The sequence below is a fragment of the Pelophylax lessonae genome (genome assembly GCF_965119305.1).
Source record: "Pelophylax lessonae genome assembly, chromosome: 2".
NCBI lineage: Eukaryota > Metazoa > Chordata > Amphibia > Anura > Ranidae > Pelophylax > Pelophylax lessonae.
Genome location: NC_138769.1, coordinates 342,058,647 through 342,085,600, shown reverse-complemented (window position 1 = coordinate 342,085,600; position 26,954 = coordinate 342,058,647). Strand labels below are relative to the sequence as shown.

General features: G+C 42.6%; 1 protein-coding gene across 1 annotated transcript in view; it reads left to right on the top strand.

Moving 5' to 3' along the window:
• Positions 1 to 26,954, top strand: part of GRIK3 (glutamate ionotropic receptor kainate type subunit 3) — an 813,353-nt gene that overhangs the window by 744,887 nt on the left and 41,512 nt on the right. Inside the window, exon 13 of the mRNA XM_082244657.1 lies at positions 1,828 to 2,045. Coding sequence (XP_082100783.1) covers positions 1,828 to 2,045 — 218 coding nt within the window. The remainder of the gene's footprint in view (positions 1 to 1,827; positions 2,046 to 26,954) is intronic.

Genomic DNA, 26,954 nt, shown 5'->3' with positions numbered 1-26,954 from the left:
CATGGCCTCAGTGCGCCTGCTGTGCTCTGTGAACACTGTCCTTTGGACACAGCTGATTACAGATCGGGGTAAAGGGCCAGTCACAGTGGCCCTTTACCCTTATCCTGATTATAAGTGCAGCCCCAACAGTGCCAATCGGTGCCCATCAGTGCTTCCTATCATTTCCCACCAATGCTGCCTATCGGGGCCCATTAGTGCTGCCTATCGGTGCCTCCTTATCAGTGCCACGTATCAGTGTCACCTATCAGTGCCCATCAGTGCCACCTATCAGTGTCTATTGGTGTCACCTATCAGTGTATATTAGTGCCTCCTATCAGTGCCCATCAGTGCCGCATATAATATTTGAAATATTTTGCAATGTTGTATTTTAACCTCTTACCGACTGTGCTATAGTGAAAAGATGGCTACAGAACAGTCGTCCAGTTCTTGAAGGGGGTCCATGGATGTCCTCCCAGAACCATGGCCCCCGTGAGCCCCTGCAACACACATACGCTGACCTCTGTGATTGCTGTGTCCTTTGGACACAGTTGATTACAAATCCAGATAAAGGGTCAGTCACAGTGGCCCTTTACCATGCGATCAACTGTGTGCAATCACAGCTGATCATAATGTAAACGCACTTGCTAGTTGGCATTTCTTTCCTCACGCACTGTCACAAATGGGCAAGTGTGACAGGGGACATCTACACTGGTAATCAGGGCACTGATAACCACTGTCCTGATTATACGTGCAGCCCAACCAATGCCAATCAGTGCCCATCAGTGCTTCCTATTAGTGCCCATCAATGATGCTTATCAGGGCCCATCAGTGCCACCTATCAGTGTCCACCAGTGCCTCCTATCAGAGCCCATCAGTGATGCAAATCAGTGCAGCCTCATCAGTGCCACCTCATGGATGTCCATCAGTGGTGTCTCATCAGTGTCCATCAGTGCCGCCTCATCAGCGCACATCAGTGAAGGAGAAAAATTACTTATTTGCAACATTTTAAAACAGAAACTAAGAAAATAATGTTTTTTTCAAAAGGTTTTGTCTTTACCATTTGTTTAGCAAAAATGTAAAAACCAAGTGGTTATTAAATACCACCAAAAGAAAGCTCTATCTGTCTTAAAAATGATAACAATTGTGTTTGGGTACAGTGTTACATAACTGCGCAATTGTCATTCAAAGTGTGACAGTGCTGAAAGATAAAAATTGGCCTGGGCAGGAAGGGGGTGAAAGTGCTCAGTAGGCAAGTGGTTAAAGTGATTTTAAGAGACTTCATTCTTAGAAAACCCACTCTGAAATAAAGTGTTACATTATGTAGTCACATAAATCTAGAACTCCAACGTGGTCCAACACATCATTTCATCTTTGCCCAGAATGGTAGTCAACAAAGAATAATAAAAATATGCTAAAATGGAACTCCGAGCTAATAGTTGAATATACAGTTGAAATTTATGTCTATGAACAGTTTTACCTGTCAAATATTTGTGATTTTGCTCAGCAAGTCTGGTGACCTAAACATCATTCTTAGACTGCATAGCTAAATCTCTGGCCTTCCTGTGATTAAATAATGTAGGAGAAGCAGCACACTGCAGAGATTATCCCTGTACTCCTCACCCCCCCCCCCCAAATCAGCTAATACTGCATTCCCAACTCCCAGTCAGAGTACTACCTTAGAAGGCATTACAGGAGGCTGATATCCAGACAAAATCAGGTAGTGCAGTATGCTGGTTCTATGTGAAAATAAAATCTGATTTTTAATCAACAAGTAACTGGATCACATGATGTTTCTTTATCTTAAGCCATGGGGGTTAACTTGAAAAGACATTTTTTCTCCTATTTCAGGATCGGAGCTGATGCCCAAAGCTTTGTCAACAAGGATTATTGGTGGTATTTGGTGGTTTTTCACCCTTATAATCATATCATCCTACACCGCCAACCTTGCTGCCTTTCTCACAGTAGAAAGAATGGAGACGGCCATTGATTCTGCAGATGATTTGGCAAGACAAACCAAGATAGAATATGGCACAGTTCTTGATGGAGCCACTATGAATTTTTTCAAGGTAAGCTGGAGCCACATGCAGGAAGGATTAGTGACATATTCTGATTTTTGCATGTTTTCTGATTTGTTCCAGTGAAGGTAACCTTGACAGTGTAACAAATAAGGAGCATTCAGAGACCTGAAGTTTTGCTTTAAACAAGTGAATATGCAGTCAAATGTACAGAGGAAATAAATATGGCAAGTTTTCTATGTAGTGGAAAAGCAACAAATGATCAGCAAATCAATCATGCACTGCTCTGCAAATATGCCGCAGGTTTTTATCTTATGTTTACAACCGCTAGGAGAAACTTTGCTGGTGCTGATGAAAGACATGCTTCTGTAAAGATCTGATTTCACTGAAGGGCATAGCAGGCAGCCTTTGGGAGCTTTCCTCTTGTCTAAAACGACTGATATTCAAAATTACACATATCATTTTGAATACTCAAACTGTCCAGTATTTTATTAATGTTTTGTAAATTATTATGAATTATAGTGAAGTCATCTAATATGTACTGTAGGTCATAATATTATATAGGTCATAATTACACATAAGCTAATTGGTTTCTATCCTGGTTGCTTGGATTGATAATCCATGTGATGGCTTGATCAGACAAATTAAAAATTACCTTTTTTTTCTTAAAGAAACATTGGATATACCAGATTTGACCAATGTTTAAATAATTCCTGTATGTTTAGTTTTAAAACAAGGAAACAGTAACACTCCCATTTTCTAGTATGTTAAGGAGAACCTGTAGAAAATCCAGCAAAGATCAAAAGGGCAAATAGAGAGAAAAGCCAATACCCTCCTTTTGTGCCTCCCCCAAGTTATGAAGGATTTAGTAAACCCTTTGTATGAAACTAAGAAGGCTACCTTTAGAAAATGTCAATATTAATCTTTTAATAATGTGTAATATATTTTTTTTAAACCATCACTCATATTGGAGCGACTTGTCATGCAATTTGGCAAGTCAAATCGCATGACAAGTCGCACCCTATTACCAGCAATCGCATTGTTCAAATTGGTGCGATGCTGACTTTGCAGTGCTGCATCAATTTGAAAAAGTAGTTCTTGCACTACTTTTGGCAATTTCGGGTGCGAATTGCATAGATATCTGTGCATGAAGCACACAGATGTCTTCCAAGTCGCACTGACATGCGGCTTTGAAATTGTGCGATTTCAGATGAAGTTGCACAATTTCAAAGACACAGTCAATGTGAATGAGGAATAATATGTTCAGCAATTATAAATAATACATTGGGGATAATTTACTAAAATTGGAGAGTGCAAAATCAGGTGCAGCTGTACATGGTAGCCAATCAGATTCTAACTTGTTCAATTAAGCTTTGACAAAAAACCTGGAAACTGATTGCAAAATCAGGTGCAGCTCTGCATAGAAACCACTCTCCAGTTTTAGTAAATTACCCCATTGTGTACCTATAAGGCTCCATTCACACTTGTACGACTCCAAAGTTGTGATGACTTTGGAGTGCAACATTGACGCAACTTTGGATTGGTGCAACTTGGATACGACTTTGGCTTTCACCAGTGATAATGAACAACTGTTGCGCAATAGTTGCACTGTATAACATTAAGATATGACTTTCATGCAACTTTTGAGTGTTAACATTGAAGTCTATGGCCCTCAAGTTGCATGAAAGTCAGACCACAGTAGTGCATAAACTCATTTGAAGTTGCTGCAACTTTAAGTGGCACATATATATGGCACATATATGAACGACATTTAAAAAGTGCAGCACTTGGGGGCGGAGCCGGCAGCCAGAGCGGATGGCCGTGTGATTCCATCGCTCTGTCTCAGCGGGCTAATTTAAGCAGCACACAGCGTACTTTCAGCTCCTTCACCCTGCCACATCCCTTCCCGAGACTCCGGAGGACAAGATGTCGCAAACAGGCAAGAGAAAGCAGAAGGATCGGCCGAAGAAACTGACCGAATTCTTCTCTCCAGCCGCAGGCCGTTCCTCCCAAGATGGCGCAGGCGCCTGGTCCCGCGCCAGCACCTCGGCGAACACAGCTGCCGATCGGACCTCACAGGCATCGGAGGAGGTAGGAGATAATCACATCCTGACACAGCAGGAACGTCCATCCCCTTTCACAAGCCCTCTAAAACAACGTAGAAAGCTGACAGAGGATGGGGAAGAGCAGGGTCAGGAGGACTCCTTCCTTGAGGAGGGGGAGGCTATGGAGCAGACCATCTCGTATGGGCAGCAGCTAGACTCATACCCCACAACTGGCCAAGCTATCACTGATACAGCCATGAAGGAGATGATGAGAACTCTCAGGGGGGCACTTCAGCAGGACATGAATGCCTTCATGAAAAGCACTAACAGACAGATTGATAAGCTGGGGGACAGAGTGGATTACACAGAACGCAAAATGGGAGACTTTACAGCAGCACATAACGATCTGGTGGACGCTCACTTTGAGTTAGAGGAGGAGCTTAAACAACTGAAATTGAAAATGGCGGACATAGAGGACAGATCCCGCAGGAACAACGTTAAATTCAGGGGGGTCCCGGAATCTGTTAAGCCTGCGGAGCTATCTTCTTACTTGCAACACCTTATGCAAACTGCACTTCCCTCCCTGACTCCATCGGACCTCATCATTGATAGAGCGCATAGACTGCCCAAACCGTCCTACATTCCAGAAGCGGTCCCAAGAGATGTGATAGCTCGCATACATTTCTACCACGTAAAAGACCAGCTTATGCGTTTCTCAAGACAACACCCAGCTCTCCCAGACCCGTACGCTGGCATCTCCCTATTCACGGATCTGTCTCAAGCTACCCTGGCGGCCAGACACACCTTGGTGCCTATCACAAAAATTCTCAGAAATCATAAAGTCCTTTATAAATGGGGCTTCCCAGCCAAGATCACAGTGACTGTCGATAATGTATCGCACACCATCTCCTCCCTCCCTAAGGGGTTGGAACTCCTCCGACAGTGGGGCTACCTTCCCCGCGAAGACGACCCGCCACCGTTACCTCAGCGTAGCCCATCAAGCAGACCAACCACTTCCCGTAATGCGGCTAAATGAGAACCCCTTATATGGGGTACATAACCACCCATTCTCACCCTCCGGTGACTTCTACTGGCTTTTACGTCTGGCTTCCGGAGTCGCCCACTGGACCACACCTAAGTTCTGGCAGGGCCACTGCACGCCCGCTGTGCGGTTCACTGGTTTTGTTCCCTCCCTTGGAACCGGTGCGGGATGACCCGCATACTTGTTGGAACTTTTCCTTTTTTATTTCCTTTTATTTTTCTTTTGGTTTGGCCCCTTTTTGGGCTCTTGCAGTCTTCCTTCACTGAACCCCCCAGGTCTAGAATAACTTCCTTGAATACGGTTTTTCACACTGGACCTGGTCTGGGTCTCCTTACCCCCTTGATGGCTTCCCCTTCCCTCACCCTCCCCGGCACTTCCAATGTTATTTATGCCAGCATTTTCTTCCACCGCCATGTCCATTAGACTAATGTCACTAAATGTTAGAGGACTCAACAGCCCCTTCAAGCGTAAATCTCTATGGAAAACGGCTTTGGAACACAAATGCGACATCATTTGCGTCCAGGAAACCCACTTTGCGAAGGGCAAAGCCCCGAACTGCTCCCATCGGAAATTCCCGCATGTTTTTTCTGTGAATCATACTGCTAAAAGAAACGGGGTTTTGATAGCAATTAGAGATACTGTTTCTTTTAAGCTGATTGCCTCGGAAGAAGACTCTATAGGTAGAACCCTGCTGTTGATTGCTGAGGTGAATGGTAAACTCTACACTATAGTAAATATCTACGCTCCAAACAAACATCCCTTGAAATTTGTGCGGAAAACCATCACATGGGCGAGGAAACTGGCTAAGGGAAATTTGATATTTTGTGGGGACTTCAACGCTGTCATGAATGTAGACATGGACTGCTCTTCAGCGGGACGGAGACGTAGACCTAACATGGGCCCCCTCTGTGTTGAGGAGAGGCTATATGATCCCTGGCGTTCTCTCCGCACCTCTGAAAGGGACTACTCCTTTTATTCTACAGTACATAATAGTTATTCCAGGATTGATATGTTTTTGACTGACAAATTTCTTTTACAAAAGATTCCTAGAGCGGACATCCACTCCATCACGTGGTCGGATCATGCCCCGGTCACGATAGATGTGGTGGATGGTCCGGTCAGAAACTGTGCTCCGGTATGGCGCAACGACACCTTTGTCCTGGCTCATCCGGAATATAGTGAGGAACTTAAAGTGAAAGTTGCGGAGTATTTCAATCTTAATGATAATGGGTCTACATCTCCTGAAATCACATGGTGCGCGCATAAAGCGGTGGCTAGGGGTTTATTAATTCAACAGAAGGCTAGAGATCGGAAGAGGAAAACTGCTCACATAACCCACCTACAATCCCAAATAGCTCAGCTGGAACAGCAACACAAAAAAGATGCATCTCCACAAACAAATATCCTGAAACAACTCACAGACCTTAGAAATGACTTAAAAAATACCCTTCTATCTGATTACGACACCTACTTTAAGAGATTAAAAATGTCTTGGTACTCACAAAGCAATAGAGCAGGCAAACTCTTAGCTTCTCAACTTAAAAAGCAACGTGTAAAATCTCACATATCACTCATTAAACATCACAAGACGGGCGCAACCTTTTGTAATCCGAAAGAAGTGGCTAACGTCTTTAAAGACTACTACAGCTCCTTATACAATCTAAGAGACGACCCTGACACATACAAGCCAACACCTACTGACATTGACTCCTTTCTACATGCCCTGAAACTTCCCTCCATCGACGAAGACTCTTTACAAACACTGAACGCCCCTATTTCCCCAGAAGAAGTTCTAGAGGTCATTAGATCTCTTCCTCTACATAAATCCCCGGGCACTGATGGATTCTCCTCGGAATACTACCAATTACTGGCCCCCATCCTCACCCCGCACTTAGTTCGACTATTCAATGACGCTCCCAAAATTGGCAAATTTCCAAAAGAAATGTTACAGGCGACAGTAGTCACTATACCCAAACCAGGGAAATCGACAGACTCCCCCCTAAACTTTAGGCCTATTTCTTTACTCAATGTTGATCTTAAAATTTATGCAAAAATATTGGCAAATAGACTCCTCTACTGCACATCATATCTTCTGGGTCTAGATCAAGTCGGGTTCGTGAAGGGCCGGCAGGCCCCTGACGGTACTCGACGTATGATAAATCTACTGACTGCTGCTGAAGGGTCAGGAACTCCAACGGTTTTCTTAGCCCTGGACGCTGAGAAAGCCTTTGACAGGGTCCATTGGGGATTTCTTGACAAAACCTTGACTACTTTCGGATTCAGGGGCTTCATCCACTCTGCAATCATGGCATTGTATTCTAACCCTTCGGCGAAAGTATTAACGGATGGAATCCTATCTGACTCTTTTGATCTTTCAAATGGCACTCGCCAAGGCTGCCCATTATCCCCGATAATTTTTTCCCTAGTAATTGAACCACTGGCGGAAGCAATTAGGAGCAACCCCAACCTCCAAGGCATTAAAATAGGTCAGACGGAACATAAACTAGGACTATTTGCAGATGACATAATTATCACTATGACATCTCCCCTTGCATCTCTACATGAGCTTCAATCCCTTATTCGATGGTTTGGAAATGTATCTTACTATAAAGTCAACACAAGCAAATGTTTTGCTCTTCCGATCTCAATCCCGGCTTCCGAATTGTGTAAGCTTAAATCAGTTTTTCCATGCAATTGGGAAGCACCTTCCATCACGTATTTGGGTATCCAACTTACATCTCCGGTATCTAGACTATATGAATGCAATTTCCTACCCCTTTTGTCTAAAATAGGAGAAGAGTTCTCCCACATTGGAAAAGTACACCTCTCCTGGTTAGGAAGGATCGCTGCATATAGAATGCAGGTTCTCCCAAAGCTTTTGTACTATTTCAGGACCCTCCCGATCCCTGTGCCACAAATCTTTTTTAATAAACTAGCCTCGTCATTAAGAAAGTTCATCTGGAACGGCAAACCTCCTAGAATAGCCATGTCTACATTATACAAACCCCGTAGGTTTGGTGGAGTAGGTCTTCCAAACGCCCAAGCCTATTACAATGCAACTTTACTATCGCAGACGCGATACTGGTTAACGGCACAAGAGGATAATTTATGGAACCAAATAGAACGTAAATTCACCCCAGGTCATGATCTTTATGCCTTACTGTGTGCGGCCACCAAACGCCACAATGTGAACATTCCTGCCTTCCCTACGGTTCAAGCCACCATTCTGGCATGGACAAGAATTATAAAAACTGATTTTACTGAAGAAGTATGTGTGCATATTCCCACCCCTCTAGCAGCCTATGATCTCCTGATCCCAGGTGTGTCGACCCTCAATTGGAGGAAGCGTGGCTTCCGATTTCCTGGCAACCCTACCCACTCCGACTCTGCTAGTGACCTACTGACCGAATATCAGATAGCTGCTTTTGATCGCTCCCACAAATCCCTGAATACCCTGTTCCCGAAAATACTATGGCACTATCTCTTGAATAAAGGCAATTCCCAGGCGAAGGGGATCTCGATCTGCTATCGCTTTTACAATTACCACCACCCTTTCCGTAAATCCCCTACCATTCTGAGATGGGAGGATGCCTTACAACAATCTTTCTCGGTTGCACAATGGCTGAGAGCTTTTAAAACCAACTACACATCCTCGGCATGTGTGGACCACTGGGACAACTCACAGAAACTTCTACATAGGTATTATATGACTCCTACTAGACTTAATGCCATTGACCCAAAGTGCTCTCCCCTTTGCTGGCGTGAATGTCAGGAAAGAGGAAATCTGCTACATGTCTTCTGGAGCTGCCCAGTAGTTCAACCATTATGGAAGGAGGTCTTCATTTGGGCATCTTCATTGTTGGGAACCAACCTCCCCCCTTCCCCGGCCCTCGCACTTTTCAGCCTGGGTCTAGAGGACCTCCCTCCTAGCTCCAGAAAAGTTCTGGCTCATATTCTATTTGCAACAAGAATTACAATTGCTGCTAAGTGGCGAGAAGCCTCCTCTCCCCACTTGACGGCAATTAAAAACAGGGTGTCCACTCAATGTGAGATGGAAAAATTGTTGGCGTTTAAGAACTGCAGAGCGGCCACCTTTCTGAAACAATGGCAGATCTGGTTAAATCATTCCTCTAACATATTATAGCTACTCTGATAAATGTGATACTATTCATGTAAATGTGAATTTTACCTAAGCATATTGGAAGTGCCCCCCCCCCCTCCCCCCCCCCTTCCACTACTTCCCCTTATCCTTCCCTCCCCCAACCCTACTTAACTCCACGTCATAACTCCTCGGCCGAGGTCTCTTGTATAGGTAGTGGCGACACCTATGCAACTGTGTGGTGTAAGTCTGGTCCAATCCCTCACAGTTTGCACCCGTTAGGGGTGAGGGCTTTGGGCATTTAAATGCACTCAGGTAGACCCGCCCAGAGGAAATAGGTAAGAGCGGTAGTTCCTATATTTGTTTTTTTTGGAATATGTGTTATACTACCATTCAACTGCCCCGAGACAGTTGAGTCGTTTACTGCATAGCCAGTTTAGATGTCTATATTCGGTAACAAAGTACCCATCGCTGGCTCTTAAGCTATTGAAAGAATCTTATTGCTTAATGTTGATGTTCTGTATAACCCTGATATGCCGTAAATGACCTACTGTGACTGTTTCTGTTATTCTATGTACAGTTCTTATCCTGTGTATATGGATCTACGGCTATGTGTTTATACATGCTTGTATTTTGCTTTTCTTACTTAAATAAAAATTTATTGAAACAAAAAAAAAAAAAAAAGTGCAGCACTTAATAAATCTGTAATGAAAAGATAAGTGCATATAATTGTGATAATTGAAATAAAAAACATAGTGCATCTATATCACAAAAAGTGAGTCCATAGTTCACATAACATGTTGAAAAAATACTGGAAAACCAAAAAGTGAAGCTGAAGTGTTCAGATGTCCAAACTTGTCAGTGAGAAAGAACCCAGCACCAACATGAAAGGCATATGCGCTCACCAGAAAATATGGACCCAGGTACCTTACAGTAAATGGGTCAAGCAGGCCAAGTAATCCTCATAGGAGAAAGTGGCTTGATCATGAGTGATGGTCAATCAAATGGATCCATATATTCCTGGATTATGATAACTTTTGTTATTCTGAAAAAATCCTTGTGTGTTTGTCAAGTGGATTTTTTTATGTGCGTTTTGAAAATGTTCAGTGTGTTTTTTTTTTAAGTAGTGCTATAGTCACGATAAGGCTCAACTGCTGCTTTGCATTTGGGGTCCCTGCTGATATTTTTACATGTATTTGCTCATTATGTATGCAGGCTATGCTTCCTGCTTATTAGCTGTAGTGCACTGTGTTTGTGTTTGTTTTATTGTTGTTCGCAGTCTATGCCTACAGTTGCTGAAAATAATGAATTTTTGTGCTAATATAATCCAGTTGAAAACTGTCCAGAATACTTTTTTATATAGACTAGCAGTTAAATTTTCAGGACAAGCTTTGGTAGCCTGTCCTCTTTATCTCTCTCGTAAGAACACAGACAGACTGACCAAAAGTACTTAACTGTGTTGTTGCAAGTGTACAAATTGCAGTGGGCTCTGGGCTTTAATATAAAAGTGATCTTGGGTGGCTGTGGAGCTGCCCTATCACATTTATGTGACTGGTGCGTGGTGCCCTCTGCTGCTACCCCCACTTCTTTTTTTTCTACTGGAGATTCCCTGCAATGTGAAAACAACCATAGCAGCTTTTAAGCTGCCTAAATGTTTGTACAGGTGGCGAGAGGGGACACCCTCCCTCCCGCCGCCCTCCGGTGCTTCTAACGGCTCGCCTGTGCGATCAGCAAGCTGGAGAATAAATCGGCCTGGCGGAAGCTGTGTACCTTAGGGCTGGCCATCTCTATGACCTTCGGAGGTAACTTCCAGTGCTGGAGGATGTAAACACTGCAGTTTTTTTTTTTTTTTGCTGGAAAGCTGAGATTGTTTTTTTTTCTTACATCAGGCTTTCCAGCATAGAGGAGAGATCTGGGGACTTTTAGACCCCAGATCTCTCCCTGTAAAGAGGACTTGTCATGTCCTATTCCTATTAATTCCTTGTAATAGGTACAAAAGTGATCAAAAATAAATAAATAAATAAAGGCGAAAGTGTAAAAAAAAAAAAAAAATTAAATTAAATAAACAATAAAAAAAAAAAATGTAAAGTGCCCCTGTCCCCTCGTGCTTGCATGTATAAGTGATCCCTGCATATGTAAATGACATTCAAATCACACATGTGAGGTATTGCTGTGAATGTTAGAGTGAGAGCAATAATTCAAGTGCAAGATCTCTTCTGTAACTCTAAACTGGTAACCTGTAAAATATTTTAAAGCGTAGCCTATGGAGATTTTGAAGTACCGAAGTTTGGCAATTTTAAAGCGTGACATGTTAGGTATCTTTTTACTCAGCGTAACATCATCTTTCACATCTCTGCTTGAAGAAAATAAATAATATTCTGGGAGGTTTAAGTAATTTTGTAGCCAAAGATGCAGATTTTAAAATATGTGTGAAAAATTAAAAAATGATAAAATTGCTTTAGAAAAGAGGTGGTTAATCAGATACCTAATATACAGACATGGAGGAGAGGGAGAATCTAAAATGTTGTATATAAAATTCTATCAGGACAGTGAGCACTAGTGAGCATGAAAAAAAAAATATGAATGCGTACTGCTGCGAAGCAAACTATAGCCAAGGCATGGAAAACTCCTCACATCAACATTGCAGAAACTAAGAATAGAATTACTGGAGCCATGATACACACCACGGTTGAAGCAATCCTTGAAACCTGGAAACCCTGGGCAGATCATTACCTCCCAGCTGACATTGACAACACACTATTATACCGTTGACTATCTTCAATATAGTTAACCCCCCTTAAATCGCTCCCTGCATTCCCTCCCCCTCCCTCTCCCCTGCCCAAAATCCCCCCCCCCCCCCCAGGCCGGCCTTTGTCTTTCCTTACTCCTTTGATCTTCCCTTTTCCCTCCCCCTTTTCCCCCTTTCCACCCCCTTTTTCCTCTTCCTTCTCACAATGTCCCTTTCCTCAGCTAGTTTCTATTGTCTCCGGGACTGTCCTATCATTATTGGCCCATCAGCATGCACTTACTCAACAGGATATCAATCATATCAGTCCAACAAGAACCAAGGTTCTATCTACACTTAGTAGTCATTCCATTCCCCCCCCCCCCCTTTTACCTTCAGGGTCCCTTGTGCCCCATTTTTTTTATCTGCAATAGGCCACTCTCCCTTGAGACTTATGCTATAGGCATATCACCCAGTGATTCTGATATCTCATATATATGTAGTTATTTTATACTGTTTCATACCTATGTCCTTTTTACAACTGCATGAACTATGCTGTTTGACAGTCCTCTTGTGTGTAACTTTTTACTTAACCTACACCTGTATGGGCTGCGTCCTTGTCTTTGCATTGTATTTTTGTACAGCCTGTTTTGTCCCTTATACTGTAGGGATAATTTCTTCTTGCTCTTTTTCTTTGTATACTCATTTTATTCTAGTTCTAAAAATACACTTGAACGAGGAAGAAAATATATGAATACCATATTAAGAATCTTTAGCTCCTTAGCAGTATTTCCGAGTGCGGCTCGGGGTGGAATTTTAGTGCCATTAGCGGTAATCCCGAGCCACACTCGGGGTACCGCTAGAGAGCATCGCTGGATCCTGGTAGAGGTTACTTACCTTGTCCCTGGGATCCCGCAATGTGTCCCTGCAGCATACGGTGGACGGATCTTCCGCCCGATGCTGTGAGCCCCGGCTACCATCTCCTGCGATGTGACACTCGCAGGGGGGTGGAACCGGTCGCAAATTCAAATAGTAAAACACACAAACACACTGATATATTGTAATCCTATTGGATTACATTACAAAATAAAATAAATTGACATTAGTTTGCCCCCCAGTGCCCTTTCCTGCAGTTTTACTGTACTATTTATATATATATATATATATATATATATATATATATATATATATATATATACACTTTTTCATAGTTATTTATTATATTATAATTTATGATTTTGTGTTTCAAAATTTATCATACCCGAGATGTTATAAAGAAGAACGCACAGTAAAAAAAAAATCATATGTAAATAGTTGGTTTGGGCTGCTGGTCCTTAAGAAATACTAACAATATAATGGTACCGCTTTCTGCACCTAAAATTGGAAACAATCATACCGCCAGGGAGGTTAAATGAGACACAAAATTCCTAATTTTATTCACAGACAATGTGTTATATTTTCTCTTTAAATTTAAAGTATCTCACCAGCAGTGTTAGGTAAGAGGGGGGCTGGGAAAGTAATGTTTTAAGTGGAAATTGAAGTTTCAACTGCACAATAATAAATAGCTGTTCAATGAATGATCTACAACCAGGCTAATAAATCAGCCAGCACCAATGCAATTGATCTCTCCATTGTAGATGTTATTCAATTGGAAACAACACATAAATAAAAATGAATTTAAGTACTTGAGTTAATTTGTGAACTGGCAGTAACTGATATAATATTAATGATTGTTTCAGTGTTGGGGTGTGCAAGGATAAATGTGGGAATTCAGCATCGAGATGAAGGTAGTATTTAATATAACATACCTGCCAACTTATATTTTCCATATTGTGAGTCTTTGGCAGCAAATGAAGGTTTAAATCAATCACCAAAGTACTGTATACTGTATGCTTAGTGGGCCACGCGGATAAAGAAGGCATGTGTTCCACAGTAGCTTGGAAATAATAAATATCAATATCCATGAAAAACTGTCAACAAATAAAGCAAGTGCTTATTATTTTATAATGCAAAGTATGGAATCACAGTTGTTGATTTATTAAAGATGACATAAAACTGGATACAATGTCCATAGAAAACAAACAGGGTTAATTTTTCCAGTGAAATTGATTACTTTTTTTTAGTCGGTATATACAGAGACAGATTATAGCCAAACTGGGCTGTAGGCAAAATAACAGCTTAATAACAGGAATCAAAATACAGTCCAACGTATATTAATTCAAAAGTAAATAAAGTAGTGTCAAAAAATGACACTACTTTATGAATCATATCCCCCTGAGGAAGACACAAGGTCCCTGTGTCATCACGCGTAGGGGAGGGGCAAGGACGGACGGAGCGCTTCACTGATCGTGAGACTGTCTTGTTGGAAGACAAATCTCCTTCCCAGTCTCAGGTCTTTTGCAGACTCCATCAGGTTTTCTTCCAGAATGGTCCTGTATTTGGCTTCATCCATCTTCCCATCAATTTTAACCATCTTCCCTGTCCCTGCTGAAGAAAAGCAGGCCCAAACCATGATGCTGCCACCACCATGTTTGACAGTGGGGATGGTGTGTTCAGGGTGATGAGCTGTGTTGCTTTTACGCCAAACATAACGTTTTGCATTGTTGCCAAAAAGTTTGATTTTGGTTTCATCTTACCAGGGCACCTTCTTCCACATGTTTGGTGTGTCTCCCAGGTGGCTTGTGGCAAACTTTAATCTACACTTTTTATGGATATCTTTAAGAAATGGCTTTCATCTTGCCACTCTTCCATAAAGGCCAGATTTGTGCAGTATACGAACAGAGTCTCCCACCTCAGCTGTAGATCTCTGCAGCTCATCCAGAGTGATCATGGGCCTCTTGGCTGCATCTCTGATCAGTCTTCTCCTTGTATGAGCTGAAAGTTTAGAGCAGGGGTGGGGAACCTCCGGCCCGCGGGCCGTATGCGGCCCGCACGATCCTTCTGTCCGGCCCGCACAATCGTTGCGATCCGTGCCGCTGTGTCAGAAGGAGCCGATGGCTCCGTTCTGACACTGTGAATCTCTGAAAAGGCTGGACCCGAGGCGCAGAGCAGTGCGCTTTGAGCCCACCCATTTGTGTGACAATAGCGAATGAAAATTTGCTACTGTCTCACGGATTCGCCTCCTCCTCGGCCAATGTCATTGGCCGAGGAAGAGGCGGGAGGCAGGACACGGGAGGACTCGAAGAGACGCGGGGACTGAAGAGAGGAAGCCGCCGCTACAACAGGTAAGTGCTCTGGGGCTTGGCACGCTGTTCACTCTGCATTGTGGCCAATCACTCCGCATTGAAAGGGGGCACGCTCTGGGTACTGCGCATTAAAAGGGGGCACGCTCTGAGCACTGCGCATTAAAAGGGGGCACGCTCTGGGCACTGTGCATTAAAAGGGGGCATGCTCTGGGCACTCCGCATTGAAAGGGGGCACGCTGTGGGCACTCTGCATTGAAAGGGGGCACGCTGTGGGCGCTCCGCATTGAAAGGGGGCACGCTGTGGTCAATCACTCCGCATTGAAATGGGGCACAATGTGGGCACTCCGCATTGAAAAGGGGCACGCTGTGGGCACTCCAAATTGAAAGGGGGCACGCTGTGGGCACTCCGCATTGAAAGGGGGCACGCTGTGGTCACTCCGCATTGAAAGGGGGCACGCTGTGGTCAATCACTCCGCATTGAAAGGGGGCACGCTGTGGGCACTCCGCATTGAAAGGGGGCACGCTGTGGGCACTCCGCATTGAAATGGGGCACATTGTGGTCAATCACTCCGCATTAAAAGGGGGCACGCTGTGGTCAATCACTCCGCATTTAAAGGGGGCACGCTGTGGTCACTATTCATTGAAAGGGGGCACGCTGTGGTCAATCACTCCGCATTGAAAGGGGGTACGCTGTGGTCACTCCGCATTGAAAGGGGGCACGCTGTGGTCACTATGCATTGAAAGGGGGCACGCTGTGGTCACTATGCATTGAAAGGGGGCATGCTGTGGTCACTCTGCATTGAAAGGGGGCACGCTGTGGGCACTCCGCATTGAAAGGGGGCACGCTGTGGGCACTCCGCATTGAAATTGGGCACGCTGTGGTCAATCACTCCGCATTGAAAGGGGGCACGCTGTGGTCAATCACTCCGCATTTAAAGGGGGCACGCTGTGGTCACTCCGCATTGAAAGGGGGCACGCTGTGGTCACTATGCATTGAAAGGGGGCACGCTGTGGTCACTCTGCATTGAAAGGGGGTACGCTGTGGTCACTCCGCATTGAAAGGGGGCACGCTGTGGTCACTATGCATTGAAAGGGGGCACGCTGTGGTCACTATGCATTGAAAGGGGGGCATGCTGTGGTCACTCTGCATTGAAAGGGGGGAAGGCTGTGGTCACTCTGCATTGAAAGGGGGCACGCTGTGGGCACTCCGCATTGAAAGGGGGCACGCTGTGGGCACTCCGCATTGAAATGGGGCACGCTGTGGTCAATCACTCCGCATTGAAAGGGGGCACGCTGTGGTCAATCACTCCGCATTTAAAGGGGGCACGCTGTGGTCACTCCGCATTGAAAGGGGGCACGCTGTGGTCACTCCGCATTGAAAGGAGGCATGCTGTGGTCACTATGCATTGAAAGGGGGCACGCTGTGGTCACTATGCATTGAAAGGGGGCACGCTGTGGTCACTCTGCATTGAAAGGGGGGCACGCTGTGGTCACTCTGCATTGAAAGGGGGGCACACTGTGGTCACTCTGCATTGAAAGGGGGGCACGCTGTGGTCACTCTGCATTGAAAGGGGGGCATGTTGTGGTTACTCCGCATTGAAAGGGGGCACGCTGTGGTCACTCCGCATTGAAAGGGGTACGGTGTGGTCAGTCTGCATTGAAAGGGGGGCACGCTGCGGTCACTCTGCATTGAAAGGGGGGCACGCTGTGGTCACTCTGCATTGAAAGGGGGGCACGCTGTGGTCACTCCGCATTGAAAGGGGGTACGCTGTGGTCAGTCTGCATTGAAAGGGGGGCACGCTGTGGTCACTCTGCATTGAAAGGGGGGCACGCTGTGGTCACTCTGCATTGAAAGGGGGCACACTATACCTTGATTACTGAAGGCCCCGTTCACACTTTTGTGACCTCAAAGTCACGCAATTTTTTACAGCGTTTTTTGCCGCAAATCAATGCCTATTACATTTATGCATACATTTTGTACGGCCCCCGAATGATGTTACAAAAATCCAAATGGCCCTTGGTAGAAAAAAGGTTCCCCACCCCTGGTTTAGAGGGATGGCCAGGTCTTCGTAGATTTGCAGTGGTCTGATATTCCTTCCATTTAATATCGCTTGCACAGTGCTCCTTGGGATGTTTAAAGCTTGGGAAATCTTTTTGTATCCAAATCCGGCTTTAAACTTCTCCACAACAGTATCTCGGACCTGCCTGGTGTGTTCCTTGTTCTTCATGATGCTTGCTCTCTGCGCTTTAAACGGACCTCTGAGACTATCACAGTGCAGGTGCGTTTATACGGAGACTTGATTACACACAAGTGGATTCTATTTATCATCATTAGTCATTTAGGTCAGCATTGGATCATTCAGAGATTCTCACTGAACTTCTGGAGAGAGTTTGCTGCACTGAAAGTAAAGGGGCTGAATAATTTTGCACGCCCAATTTTTCAGTTTTTTATTTGTTAACAAAGTTTGAAATATCCAATAAATTTCGTTCCAGTTCATGATTGTGTCCCACTTGTTGTTGATTCTTCACAAAAATTACAGTTTAAATATTTATGTTTGAAGCCTGAAATGTGACAAAAGGTCGCAAAGTTCAAGGGGGCCGAATAATTTCACAAGGCACTGTGTGTATATATACGTATATATATATATATATATACATACGTATATATATATATTTATATATATATATATATATATATATATATATATATATATATATATATATATATATATATATATATATAGTTATTTATTATATTATAATTTATGATTTTGTATTTCAAACTTTAATATATCTGAGATGTTATAAAGAAGAACGCACAGTAAAAAAAAAAATCATATGTAAATAGTTGGTTTAGGCTGCTCATTCTTAAGAATTACATGCAAAATAATGGTACCGCTTTCAGCACCTAAAATCGGAAAGAATCATACCGCCAGGGAGGTTAAATACTGATGTCAAGATTTACGCCAAGCTTATTGCAAAACGACTAGTGGACATCACCCCCCTCCTAGTGCAACGGGGATTTGTTAGGGGGCGGAAAGCCTCTGATGCTACTAGGTGGATTCTCAATATTATGTATTTTGCAGAGTCAGCCCGAACACCTTCTCTGCTACTATCTATATCTATAATGAACCAGGGTTCACTGGTTATACATGTCTAAAGTCTTGTCTAAATTTGGGTTTGAAGGCCATATCTTAGCCGCAATTCAAGCACTGTATTTGTGCCCAACAGCAGAGGTTTTCGCCTCTGGCTTCCTATCCAGATAGTTCACCATTTCCAATGAGACCCGACGGGGATGCCCCCCTCCCCGACTATCTTAAACTTGTTAATAGAACCGCTTGCAGAAGCCATTCATTCTAACCCTTCCATTAACAGGTTTAAATTCTGCTCCCTAACACACAGCATCAACTTATTCGCTGACGACGTTATACTACTTTACACCAACCTGGGTACCTCTCTCCCAATGGCCCATCAGATCATATGCCAATTTAGCAGCATTTCCTACTACAAAGTGAACTACACCAAATCTCTTATCCTGGACCTAGGCGTCCAAGTAAAAACCAAACAGATGCTCAAATCTATCCTACCCTATGCGTGGAGTACGAAAAGGTAACCCCCTACTTGGGTGTAACCTTAACAGCCGCCTCCTCTTCCCTTGCTTCTTCTAATTTTGAACCCCTTCTCTGTAAACTAGAGGCTCAGCTAAACTACATCTCAAAACACAAGCTCTCTTGGTCAGGGAGACTAGCAGCATATAAAATGACTATACTGCCTCAAATCCTTTATATTTTCAGAACACTACCCATCCCTATCCCTGCTTTATAATTGAAATCCCTGTCAGGTCAACTACGGAAATTTCTTTGGAAAGGTAAAAAACCAGGTGTTCTAGTTCAAACTTAAGACTGCATAAGTCGGTTGGTGGGGCAGGATTTGTAGATATACAGGATTATTATTTGGCAGTCAGGATAGAACAAATAAAATTTTGGTTTAAGGGAAATGATGGTCCAATTTGGCTAGATGTGGAGTCAACCATGGTGCCTACAGAAAACTTATTGTCCTTCCTTATGAGCGATCTTTGGAGGCCCTGGGACATCGGTATTTTCTCCCCTCCAATCCAAATAAGCCTAGGGGCTTTGAGAATGCTACTTAACCAACCTCCCACCACTAGATCTAAAATAGTGTATAACTTCCTGCCCAGCTCACTGGAGGCTATGATTCCTTCCCTCTTCACTAAGCCATTCACATTAGCTCGTGTTAATTATGTTCCTCAAATCACTGATCCTCCTCTACCCCAAATGGTGCCGATTTACTGAAAAAGTTTAAACTGCTAAAGGCTGCATACTTTATCTGTGTGCAAATTATGCACTTCCTTCACTACCACCTCATTCCAGAGATCTATGTACACCAAGAAACCTGTCAATTCTTCAATGCCACCACAAACAGAGAGAAAGGTAAATCCCTTTTCTATGACATTCTGCAGGATACGTAAAAATTCTTCAAAACAGATGCTATCCTAAATTGGGAAACAGACCTAAATTCCTTAATTGATCCCAACCAATAGTTATCCGCATTCAGAGAAATCCTCAGAGCATCACACTGTGCCAACCACTGGGAGATGACGCTTAAGATAACCAACAGTTAATACTATAGGCTATCAAGATTTTCTCCAAGTAACTCCCCCCCTCTGCTGGCAACATTTTGGGCAAGTAGGTCACCTACTGCAAGTCCTTTGGGAATGTCCAACCCTGACTGGAAATATTCTCCCCCTAACCCTGCCCTATCAATCCTACAAACTGGTATTGATAACTATCCAAGCGCTTTCAGAGTAGTAGTCACCCAAATTCTATTAGCAGTACGCTCTCTAATCCTCTGAAAATGGAAGTCAACTGACTCCATTAGCATCTCTGATCTTAAAGCCATGGTACAACAGAACTACACTTTCGAGCACATGTTGGCCATCAACTCCCTAAGTTGTGGCAGATTTGAGAAGGTATGGCAAATATGGATGGCTAGGCAGTCCAAGCTTCACTAAAATGTATAACTATTTGCTGATTTATGTACTTCAGGATGTGTACTAAGCTCCCCTTTTTTCTATTTTTTTTTTTCCTTTTTCTGATTTTCTGTTTATCTGTACCCTGTATACTACAAACATTTCAATAAAATTTATTGAAAATAGAAATGTTTTTGAAGGAGGTGTTATATTTGATGTAGTTCAGGGTGAAGAAGGTAGGCTATGTATTATGGAAATATGTTATATCTTTTTTTGTGTGTAAACTTTAAACTGTTACATTTTTTTAACTGTTTTAAATTATTTTTTTTTCATCATTACCCCTATTTGTATTTTATTTTGTAATATTGGATCTAATTTTGTAAGTAAAGCAGGATATATGTGCTTACCATGGCTCCTGAGATTTGTCTTGGCTTTCTGCATCAATAAAAGGCCAGCTATCTCCCTTGGAGAGCACTCTTCTCCTTTTTAATGCTTATATTTTAAGATGTGAAAGTGTGTGGACGCAGTCCAGTTTTCATGGGAAAATGTTTACGCACAAACTATGTTAACAGAGGAACCTGCACAAGTTTAAATCATATTGTTGAGTGCAAAACTTTTGTGACTCAGGCATGAATGTTCATACAAAGTCTGGCTTTTTTATTTTTTATTTCAGCCCATAAGAGGGCACTGTGTATATGGAATTCTAGTCCTACAGTAGATGTTTGGAGTTATGGTATAGAATAATCCATCTCGGCATCTATGATTATCTCCTTTCTCCACAAAGTAGTACCCTAAACAGTCATCATATGAAGTTTACCAGATTATCTAAGCAAATATATGCAAGCAACTTTTTTTTTCCTGAAAATTCAAATATACTAAAATATTGTGAATTGTTCAACATATTATTTCAACCAAAATATAATTTAAAAGCCTACATATTAAAAAGAAATGTATTGTAATATTTAGTTTTCTGCGATATTGGAGTTGGGGGGAGCAATATTTGTATGAGGGTCTTAACAAAGAATAGCAAGGAGGGAAGATCCACTTTAGAATATAAATGAGCTCTATAGAAAAAAGTAATTGTTTTATAGGTGGTTGATCCAATGAAGCAAGTCATTGCTTGAAGAGAATAATTGTTTAAAAAGTCCTTTGAGATAGATTGTGTGTTTAGGTCTTAATTTCATTATGTCTTGGGAAGAAACAATTTGTTAGAAATGGGAATGTAACATCTGGGAGAACAAATTACTTCTTTAAGAGGCATTCCTGTACAATTAAATGTAGGCTGTCATGTTGGAAAGTATTTTCAAACATAATTTTCAGCTAGAACTTAACCCTAATAGGAAAGTTACATGCTATACAATTTCATGTTTCTTTTATTAAATGCATATACTTTATTAATAAGGTGTAATGTACAGGTGTCTTAGAATGTTTTATCAGGTTTACATTATTAGCTTTGGTGACTGCTGTTATCCTTTAATGCAAGCATCAGTATTAAAAAAAAAAATACTTTTTTGGCAATAGGTCTCTTTAGAACTACCTGCACCTATTTCAATCAAGCATTTGCATCAGTTTAAGTAAAAATACTGACCAAATTCTGGTAATTCTAACCGCCACCAACTTAATAGCCTGTCAAATGTGTCAGATTCTTACACAGGGCTCTATCTCTGACCACGTTCAGCTGTCAGCTAAGAGATTCAGGAGGGGGGGGGGGGAGAGGGATGGGTTGTTTGTGATGTTCTATGAGGGTCTTCACAAAGAAAAGCAAGATCCAAAAGCTAGAAGTAAGCTAAGGGGCTGGAGATGTCATTACACAAATATTTTAGATATACTTTAGTCACCTGGCTTGCCTTTGATTAACAGTGGTTGGCATTGGGTGGATTTAAAAACTGCTATTGGACTTACAGTGCCTTACGAACGTATTAGGCCCCCTTGAACTTTTCAACCTTTTGCCACATTTCATTTCAGGCTTCAAACATAAAGATATAAAACTGTAATTTTTTGTGAAGAATCAACAACAAGTGGGAAAAAATCATGAAGTGGAACGAAATTTATTGGATATTTCAAACTTTTTTAACAAATAAAAAACTGAAAAATTGGGCGTGCAAAATTATTCAGCCCCCTTAAGTTAATACTTTGTAGCGCCACCTTTTGCTGTGATTACAGCTTGATTACAACTTGGCCATTCTAACACCTGGATATGTTTATTTGTGAACCATTCCATTGTAGATTTTGCTTTATGTTTTGGATCATTGTCTTGTTGGAAGACAAATCTCCGTCCCAGTCTCAGGTCTTTTGCAGACTCCATCAGGTTTTCTTCCAGAATGGTCCCGTATTTGACTCCACCCATCTTCCCATCAATTTTAACCATCTTCCCTGTCTCTGCTGAAGGAAAGCAGGCCAAAACCATGATGCTGCCACCACCATGTTTGACAGTGGGGATGGTGTGTTCAGGGTGATGAGCTGTGTTGCTTTTACGCCAAACATAACGTTTTGCATTGTTGCCAAAAAGTTCGATTTTGGTTTCATCTGACCAGAGTACCTTCTTCCACATGTTTGGTGTGTCTCCCAGGTGGCTTGTGGCAAACTTTAAATGACACTTTTTATGGATATCTTTAGCAAATGGCTTTCTTCTTGCCACTCTTCCATAAAGGCCAGATTTGTGCAGTATATGACTGATTGTTATCCTATGGACAGAGTCTCCCACCTCAGCTGTAGATCTCTGCAGTTCATCCAGAGAGAACATGGACCTCTTGGCTGCATCTCTGATCAGTCTTCTCCTTGTATGAGCTGAAAGTTTAGAGGGACGGCCAGGACTTCATAGATTTGCAGTGGTCTGATACTCCTTTCATTTCAATATTATCACTTGCACAGTGCTCCTTGGGATGTTTAAAGCTTAGGAAATATTTTTGTATCCAAATCCGGCTTTAAACTTCTCCACAACAGTATCTTGGACCTGCCTGGTGTGTTCCTTGTTCTTCATTATGCTTGCTCTCTGTGCTTTAAACAGACCTCTGAGACTATCACAGTGCAGGTGCTTTATATGGAAACTTGATTACACACAGGTGGATTCTATTTATCATCATTAGTCATTTAGGTTAACATTGGATCATTCAGAGATCCTCACTGAACTTCTGGAGAGAGTTTGCTGTACTGAAAGTAAAGGGGCTGAATAATTTTGCACGCCCAATTTTTCAGTTTTTTTATTTGTTAAAAAAGTTTGAAATATCCAATAAATTTCGTTCCACTTCATGATTGTGTCCCACTTGTTGTTGATTCTTCACATTACAGTTTTATATCTTTATGTTTGAAGCCTGAAATGTGGCAAAAGTTCAAAAAGTTCAAGGGGGCCGAATACTTTCGCAAGGCACTGTAATTCACCTACAGCTATGCGTTGTCAACTGACAGAAAGGCAGACCTGGCAGGGAACTAGTCTCTCAGTTCTCCATTAGGGTCCACCCACCACACTACAAAACTCCTTGGCCATGAGCCTGTCAGTATGGCAGGGGCAATGGCTGGTAAAAGAAGCGCAATGAGAAAGGAATGTCCAGTATGGACACTCTGACCTAAGCTGCGGCACTGACAGATTAATTTACCAGCCCATGACAGGTACATGAATGGGCCACAATCACTGACATTTTTGATGTAGCAGCCTAACAAAATTCGAAAGGATGCCTACATCACCCTTTGTTAATTCTTTTTTTTTTAATTACTTTACAGTTACAGTATATGACACTTCCATCATGTAGACTTTATTCTTTCCATAGTTGACGCATGTATCTGTGCTACTTTTATTATTGCCTTTTATTGATAGGAATCAGTCTATTTCTTTATGCTCTTAATAACTAATGTGTATGGACAGTATGGAAACATGCTAAAGTAACAAGATCCACATGCAGTCTTAACTTATCATCAAGAAGACCCAGAGGGAAATCCAACAGTTTGTTCCAGACTGGCAGTTACAAACAATGTTTTTTTTGCATTTCTTGCAGGAGAAAAAGCATTTTGGGATCATAAGCCTGCAAACTTTCTTAAAGGTCTCTTAATTAAATAAGGGGTAAAACAAAACATTTTTAAAAGCATGGGGAGGCTGGAAGGGTCCAAGTAAAAGCTGTACTATTATATTAAAAAAGAATAGCGCGCAAATGCAAAAGAAATTACTACCAAATCTGAAGAGAGTCCATAAATAAAAATGGGGGTTTGGTCCCACCATATGGCCATATCGTGCTCAAGCCCACTACTGCGTCAAAGTACCCCATTATCAGTGGGTCCTACACTATCCATGAAAAAGAGATGAATCCAGCCCTTCTAACCCTTGGAGATAACACTCCTTGCTGGGGAAGATGTGCAAATGCACTACAGGGGACTCCTCCCATATCCACTCGATGGTGGACACTGATTGAGTACAGGTGTGTGTGGGGGGTGGGGAGGGCTGCTCAACCTCGATAGTCTGGTCAGACCGAATACATAATAAACAGGCAAAAAATTTGGGGGAGCATACCCATGTATTTCCAAAGCTGCTGCAGCTATGAACCAAAAGACATGTATATTAAAAAAGAATAGCGCGCAAATGCAAAAGAAATTACTACCAAATCTGAAGAGAGTCCATAAATAAAAATGGGGGTTTGGTCCCACCATATGGCCATATCGTGCTCAAGCCCACTACTGCGTCAAAGTACCCCATTATCAGTGGGTCCTACACTATCCATGAAAAAGAGATGAATCCAGCCCTTCTAACCCTTGGAGATAACACTCCTTGCTGGGGAAGATGTGCAAATGCACTACAGGGGACTCCTCCCATATCCACTCGATGGTGGACACTGATTGAGTACAGGTGTGTGTGGGGGGTGGGGAGGGCTGCTCAACCTCGATAGTCTGGTCAGACCGAATACATAATAAACAGGCAAAAAATTTGGGGGAGCATACCCATGTATTTCCAAAGCTGCTGCAGCTATGAACCAAAAGACATGTATATTAAAAAAGAATAGCGCGCAAATGCAAAAGAAATTACTACCAAATCTGAAGAGAGTCCATAAATAAAAATGGGGGTTTGGTCCCACCATATGGCCATATCGTGCTCAAGCCCACTACTGCGTCAAAGTACCCCATTATCAGTGGGTCCTACACTATCCATGAAAAAGAGATGAATCCAGCCCTTCTAACCCTTGGAGATAACACTCCTTGCTGGGGAAGATGTGCAAATGCACTACAGGGGACTCCTCCCATATCCACTCGATGGTGGACACTGATTGAGTACAGGTGTGTGTGGGGGGTGTCCACCATCGAGTGGATATGGGAGGAGTCCCCTGTAGTGCATTTGCACATCTTCCCCAGCAAGGAGTGTTATCTCCACGATATGGCCATATGGTGGGACCAAACCCCCATTTTTATTTATGGACTCTCTTCAGATTTGGTAGTAATTTCTTTTGCATTTGCGCGCTATTCTTTTTTAATATACATGTCTTTTGGTTCATAGCTGCAGCAGCTTTGGAAATACATGGGTATGCTCCCCCAAAAGCTGTACTATTGGTGGCAAAAGGGAAGCGAAGAAACTGAGCAATATTCCAATAGGGATGATCGAACTTTTGAAAAGTTTGGTTCGACCAGAACACCCGAACTTCCCGAAAGTTGGGGTCCAGATTCCAGAACCCCATTGAAATCAATGGGACCCGAACTTCGGTAATCAAAAAACACAATTTTGAAGCCCTAAAACCCAATAAATGCCCCTAAAAAGTGCCTAGGGTTCTGGGTCATGCCCCATGGACTATTAATCACACAAAGAAAGTTCTTAAACATTGTCGTTTTTGATAGAGAGCCAATTATTGAAAAAATTATTGAAAAAAAATTATTAGCGCAGGGATGTAACTCCGCTCCTATCACACCTATATGTGTGTATGTGTATATATACATATATGTGTGTGTGTATATATACCCCTATACAGAACTTCAGATGTTATGCCTGCCTCCAAAGACACCCAAAAAATGCACAATAAACGCATGCAACAAAAACGCCCAGGTGTGTTGTTGCAGGCGTTTATTGTGCATTTTTTGGGCGTCTTTGTAGGCAGGCATAACATCTTAACTTCTGTATAGGGGTATATATACACACACACATATATGTATATATACACATACACACATATAGGTGTGATAGGAGCAGAGCCACATCCCTGCAAATAATATCATTAGCGCAGGCATAGGGTTCCGCTACTTTCACACCTATATGTGTGTATGTGTATATATACATATATGTGTGTGTGTATATATACCCCTATACAGAAGTTCAGATGTCATGCCTGTCTACAAAGACGCCCAAAAAATGCACAATAAACGCCTGCAACAAAAACGCCCAGTTGTTGCAACAAAAAAGCCCAATAAACGCCTGAAACAAAAACGGCCAGGTGTGAATGTAGAGGAGCCCTATCCCTGCTCTACTGCAATTCTAAGACAAACGTTCTTTTTTCTATGGCGGTCACCCTGACATGGAAGAATTTGGTCACCCTCCCATAGCAGTCAGAGTCAGTTCACCCTAAACTACACTACGGTCACCCTGACACTTAACACTTTCCCTACAGAAACTAGATTATTGAATCTAACTATAGTGGTATATTGTACCCTAACTACACTAGATATCCCTTTCCTCACACTAATAATTGCTAATTTACACTTTTGCAGCAGGAGTAACAGAACTGCTTCCACTCTCTCCCACAGCCCTGTATTAAAGTGCTAGAGATTTGGCGGGGCTATGTTTGGGGGGGCGTATTCACTACTGATTGGCCTCTGGACCCCCTAGTCACTCCAATCACATTCCTAGCATCCTCCTGCCCCCTCAATTGGCTTTTACTAATGTTTCTGGTCCAATCACGGGCTTTTAAAG